Genomic DNA, 6,522 nt, shown 5'->3' on the forward strand with positions numbered 1-6,522 from the left:
GACACTGCTCACTGGGGTCTGTCATTTTGGAGTATATTCTCTACCCGTAAGGAGTTAACAGAGCAAAATTTGAGTCCAGTGGCCCCTTTAAGACCAACAATGTTTTATTGAAGGTATAAGCTTTTATATGCATGCATACTTCTTCAGATCCCTGAAGAAGTCTGCATGCGAGGAAAGCTGATTTCCTTGTGGGACCTCTAAACCACCACCCCCCAGCATCACATTTGCACTCCTCACAGCAGCGTACTGATAAAAGGGGAAAGTGAAAAACCTCTACCTGTCCCGCCACCTTCTGCACAAACTTCAAAACATCCTAAAAATTATTTCCTGCATATCATGCCTAGCCCAGGATACACAATAAGCTAGAGAAGACACTTCAGCCCAGTTTTACTAGAAAATGTCCAAAATCCGTGAGCTTTAGCAATGCAGTCTTGATTTCTTTGTTTCTTATGCTATAGATGAATGGATTCAGCAATGGAGGTAATATAGCATAAAGCACAGCACAAATTGCATTCATCTGAGAAGAAGTGTTACCAGGAGGCCTCAGATAGGCAAACATTCCAGTGAAAATAAACAGAGACACCACAGTGAGGTGGGGAAGGCAAGTGGAGAGGGCTTTTTTGCGACTGTTTCCAGAAGGCATCCTGAGAACCGTTGCAAAGATCTTCATGTAAGTTATAATGATGTAGATAAAACATCCTCCAAATAAGCTGCAGCTAAACAGAAGAATTCCAATTTCAATTAGATATAAGTCTGAGCAAGAAAGCTTTATTATCTGTGGAACTTCACAGAAGAATTGATTGATTATATTGGCGCAGAAGGTGTTGGCAAAAGTGCCACTGGTGTGTAATGTGGCAGAAAGTATACCAGTAAACCATGCACCTCCTGCTATCTGAATGCAGGCTCCTTTATGCATGATTGTCTCATATTGCAATGGATGGCAAATAGCAATATGCCGATCATGTGCCATTACTGTTAGGATGGCAAAATTAGATGCTGCAAGTAAGAAGTAGAAAAATACCTGAGCCACACATCCTGAATAAGAAATTGATCTGCTATTCAGGAGGGAATTGGCCATCGCTTTAGGTAATATGACAGAAATTGAGCCAAGATCCAGAATGGCCAAGTTCATGAGGAAGAAGTACATGGGCACATGCAGGTGATGATCAAGCACTACAGCCGTGATGATGAGAAGATTGCCAGTGACTGCCACCAAGTATACTGCTAAGAAGACAAAGAAATGTATGATCTGTAGTTCTCGGATATCTGAAAATTCCAGAAGCAAGAATTCAGACGTGGAGGTAATATTAGGCATTTTGCTCTCAGTATCCAGTTGCAGATTACCTGTAGGGCTGAATAATGGAAATATTTTAAATAATAATCCTCAGTAGGCCTCCTCAGAATCCCACTCTAGTCTATACAATAGGGCTTTCTCTCAGGGAAGTGTTCTTCTGACTGTACTGCAAACCTACTAATATCAATTAATGGTTACTCAGGATTCCTTCTTTGACTGTCTCAGTCCAGTAGATAACCTTTTTTTGATGGGTCAGTTTGCACATGGGCAAACTGGATAGATGAGCAGCATCTCGCTGGCTGTCCCAACCCCCTCATGTTTGTTTCACACACATAGACTCCAGATGCTTAATCTGATACTATACTGAATGTCATAGAGGGTCTTTAAATTTATTGAATTTGTGCACACATCGATTTTGTAAATTACAGAATGAAAATTGAGGAAGGAGCAGTAGACAGTCTCCTGATCCTTTATCCACACTTACGCTGCACAAGTAAGGGCTGTTGTTGCACAGACAACACTGCCTCCATAGGGGTGAGTTACTTGGGAGGCCCCTACCCATAATGTCTGTAACCCTGACAGACTGGACAAGGGAAACTGCTCACTGAGGTCTGCCATTTTGAAGTACATTCTCTACCTGTAATGAGTTAACAGAGGAAAATTTGAGTCCAGTGGCACATTTAAGACCAAAAAAGTTTTATTGAAAGTATAAGCTTTCATGTGCATGCATACGTCCTCAAATCCCTGAAGACGTTTGCATGCAAAGGTAATCTTATACTGTGAATAAAACTTTGATAGTCTTTGGCTGCGGTCACACGGAGCATTAGGCACGCTAGAGGGATGGAAGATAGGCGGATTTTCCGGACGCGATCGCACCACCACATCTGGGAAGCGTACAGCTCCTGTGGCGAACCCGAGGCTTCCCGCCGAAGATGCGCAGTTAAAACGTTTCTGGTAACCGTGGGGCAAGGGCAGGCATCTGATCGTGTTTTCAGTGGTAGTGCCGGTGCCCACCCATGCCGTCTCGTATAAAGTTTTTTTTTCAACTGTCCATGGGATGCACACAAACACCCAACAGGGCATGCACACACTTTGGTGTCCGAAAAATAAACACCCGTTTGCCGCACCATGCCACTTCTTTGCCACGCGCAGGATTGTGGTGTGCTCGGCACCTCCCCCCTACCACGGGACCTCCATGGGACCTCCACGGTACGTCTGCTGGTGCAACCGCACGTTATTTTGCCCCAGGGCAAACAGCCACACTCCCCCCCCTGCATTTTCCTTCCCGTATGACTCAGGCCTTTGTTAGTCTTCAAGGTGCCACTGGACATGAATTTTGTTCTGTTGCTTCAGACTAACATGGCTACCTACCTGTAAGGAGTTAAATTAGCCATCTTGTACAAGGAAATAATGTACCAAACACAGCCTGGAAAGCCTTGGAGCACACTTGTCAAGCACCTGTATTGGATGCCTAGGAATTACTTTAAATCTTCCTTGCTGATACAAGTAAATGCTGCATCCTCCTCTTAGAGCTTTCAACTGATCAGGCTCCAATCACACAAGGGAAAAACTGCGGGTGGGAAGCAAGGCTGTTTGCCCCAGGGCGAAATTACGCACATTTGTGCAATCAGAATTCTGCCTGCCTTCCCCGCATTTCCAGATACTGCTAGGTTTTAGTCGGCGGCTTTTTTCAACGCTCCTGCAGCGTAAAACGATGCCCCGCCAATGACTCCGGGACACTAGACAGATGTGTCGATCTGATCACGCCCTGTTACACCGCAGGGGAATCGCACCGTTGCCACCACTTTTGGTAAGTATGATCGCACCCATCAGTTTCACAACAATGCAATCAGGTATCCTGAGTTGCCCAGAGAAGCAGGACTTTAACCACGTCACCACCAGCCACCCTCATCCTTTGTCCTTTTGTTGAATTTGAACACAGTCCGATTCTGCACACAGCAGCCTCCCTAGTAGCTCTACCCCAAATTGGATTTCCCCCCCAGCTCTAAATTCCATTTCTCTTGGCCCTTAGGGCCATCGTTACTAAAAGGGCTCTTTTGCCCAGTAATTCAGATTCAGCCCCCCTTGGGAGCCAAGAGTGGATTCTGTTTTCTCCAAAGGCCATCTCTCAAAGAATCTCAGACAATGTAACCCCACACATCCCTTCTAATCAAATGAGGGAAAGCAAATTTTGTATTCTCCTTTTTGTCTCCTTCGAAAACAACAACTCCCTTCAGGAATACTCTGCTCTTCAGCTATTAAGTTTTGAACATGTTCTGTCTCTCCACTTCCCTTGCATGCTGCCCATTTTATTCTGAATAAAACTGTGAATGCCCTTTGCCTCTTTTTATTTCTGGGAGACAAGCTGCTAGCTTGACATGTGTATTCATAGGCTGAAGTTCAGAAATGAACATGGAACTATAGTACATGGAGGAAGGCTGTGCCCGTGGTACCAGGAGCAGTTCCTGAGACACTACAGCATAGCTTTATTTTTTCCACTGATTTGGGTTTAATTAAACATTTCCCAATAGTACAGTAACAGTTTATAGAAAACTGAGAGGGATATCTTTGGCACTGTGCTGCAGACGTTAAATACCAACTAATTTTCCAATATGAAACATTATTGAATACCTTGAAGTCCCATTTGTTCTCCAGCCCTTTTCATCAGGTCCCGTGTCTGCATTTTTGCTGACGTTCTGTTCTCAAGTATTCGGTCTTCATTCTTCCAATGGATGTGACTCTATAGAGAAATAACATTAATTGTAATCCAAGACAAATCAGAGAAAGTCAGATTCAATTTCTTCCTCAGCTATTTAAGTTCAAGTATCTCTTTTCCCATGCCATTCGTTAGAGGCTTGCTACAATATACACTGCATATATAAAATATACTGTATATGAAATAAACACAAATTACTCTCAGCTCCGGATAGCCCAACCTAGCCTGATCTCGTCAGATCTTGGAAACTAAGCAGGGTCAGCTCTGGCTAATATTTGGATGAGAGACCTCTGAGGAATACCAAAATGGTGAAATGGAAGACCATAGTGGCAAATCACCTCTGAACTTCTCTTGCATTGAAAACCCAACAGGGTCCCTATAAATCAGCTGTGATTTCATGGCAAAAAAAAAAAACCCTGTCAAATAATAATAAAAAGGCTGGGTGGCGGAGACACTGAATTTATAATTCTGTTCTTGGCAACTTGCTCCCAAGAGTTCAGCTCACCTAACTTCCAAGGGATGCCAAAGTCCCCCCTCCCTCCTGCTGTATTGTTTCTTCTGTTTATGTAACTAACCCAAGTAGATACTTAGCACAGCATGCCTATTTGTGAGCGCTGTATGTAAGGCCAAATGCATCTTAGCCAAATCTATGACTATTGTTGTATTCGAATCTTCTGTTTTGGTACCACACAACCTAAAGAAAGATCCCACAACAGCTTGGGATTAGGTTTAGATTTATTCAAATTTTAATTTGAAGTGCACCCCCTGCTTTTGACAGACCTTCTGAAAGACTTCCAAGAGTTTTGCCAATAGTTAGATGGCCTACATTGGTTCCAAGCTTGCCTTGGTATTCTCACCATACCTTGCATTTCTTTCCCAATACATTCAGTCTGTGCAGAGAGAGATGCTCAACCACACTCTGCAGGATGGTGTACTGCGGGATGGCAGGTTGCAGGAGTTCACATGGATGACTGCCCCTCAGTGGTCTTCCCTGTCATCTGCTTGTGAGGGGAAGACGCTGATAGTCCCTGAGCAGGCTTACTCCCCTCAGCCCTCATGCCAACACCCCTTAAGAGGGTCCCCTTATCAAGGAAATGACACACAGGCCAATTTTATTAAATGGATCCAGCCCCATGATGTTACTGCCAGAAGTTGTGACTAGAAATAAAGCATAGAAAAACAGTAAACCACATCACTTGGGTAACAACATCAAACTATGAGCTACATTCACATCAAATTGCCTTCTGCTCATACTTCACAGAATCCAAACAAATATTTTCTATCTATTATATTGTGTAGACCCCAAGGTACAAAACCCGATAAAGAAAATCATCTAGAGAAGACCATTCAGCCCAATTTTATTAAAATAATGTTGTTAGAGATTGTTTTTGGAAAATGTCCAGAATCATTAAGTTTTAACTATGCAGTCTTGATTTCTTTGTTTATCATGCTATAGAAGGATGGCTTCAGCAAGGAGATAATACGTATAAATCATAGCACAAATTACATTCAGCTCAGAAGAAGTGGTACCGGGAGGCCTCGCGTAGGCAAAGATTTACTAAATACAGGTAGAGACATATAGTGAGGTGGGGAATGCAAGTGGAGAGGGCTTTTTTCTGACCATGCACAGAAGGCATCCTGAGTACTGTTGCAAAAATCTTCACATAAGTTATAATGATGTAGACAAAACATCCTCCACCTAAGCTCCAGCTAAATTTATGAAGTCCCAGTTCAACTAGATATGAGTCCGAGCAAGCAAGTTGTACTGACTGTGGAACTTTGCAGAAGGATTGATTGATCCTTCTGGAGTAGAAACTGATGGGAAAAGTGCAACTGGTGTGCAATGTGGCAGAAAGTATCCCAGTAAACAATGCACTTACAGCCATCTGAATGTCTCAAATCGCAAAGGATTGCAATTAGCAATAGGCTGATCATGTGCCATTATTGTTATGATGGCAAAATCTACCCCTACAAATTCAAACGTGCATTCAGATGGCAGTAATTGTGTAAAGGAAATATTTGTTCATTGCTGTACTACATACTTTTGGCACTGAGTTCACCACCTTCTTCTCAAATGTGATCAAATCCTATCTTCTCTGATGTTCCATATTAATCAAAGTTCTCCCACTCTGATATATGTTAGTTACACACATAGGTGACTAGATATATTTCAGAGCAAGAGAGCTGTATTAACTGTGGTGTTTTTTATGAAAATAGATTGGCTTTAGTGGAGAAGGTGATTGAAAAAATGCTGACACAGTTGTTTTTATGGTATATTTTTATTTTATAGGACAAAACAAATAAACAAACTAACATACATAACAAGTGGAGACCCGCAAGAAACTTGCGGGATGGTTATCCTATTCCTCATGCCTTTGCTTCCTCCTGTCTCCCCCTACCTCACTCATACTCTCCCTTCTGCCCCCCCTTCTTTCTCTCTCTCCTCCATGTATGGTTTGGAGGTTGGAGTCTATGGCATTATACTGGTCTGTAGTTTCTCCCCTCCTCAAAT

General features: G+C 42.8%; 1 protein-coding gene across 1 annotated transcript; it reads right to left on the reverse strand.

Moving 5' to 3' along the window:
• Positions 1-376: 376 nt before the first annotated feature.
• Positions 377-1,315, reverse strand: LOC107122806 (olfactory receptor 14I1-like). The gene has a single exon (XM_015425948.1). The coding sequence runs from the start codon at positions 1,313-1,315 to the stop codon at positions 377-379; it is 939 nt and encodes a 312-aa protein (XP_015281434.1).
• Between the last annotated feature and the right edge of the window lie 5,207 nt (positions 1,316-6,522).

Source organism: Gekko japonicus, unplaced genomic scaffold (assembly GCF_001447785.1).
Source record: "Gekko japonicus isolate JY-2015 unplaced genomic scaffold, Gekko_japonicus_V1.1 scaffold3414, whole genome shotgun sequence".
Taxonomy (NCBI): Eukaryota; Metazoa; Chordata; class Lepidosauria; order Squamata; family Gekkonidae; genus Gekko; species Gekko japonicus.

Coding starts and splice junctions, on each gene's coding strand:
- LOC107122806 (XM_015425948.1), bottom strand. CDS start 1,315: ATGCCTAATATTACCTCCACGTCTGAATTCTTGCTTCTGGAATTTTCA.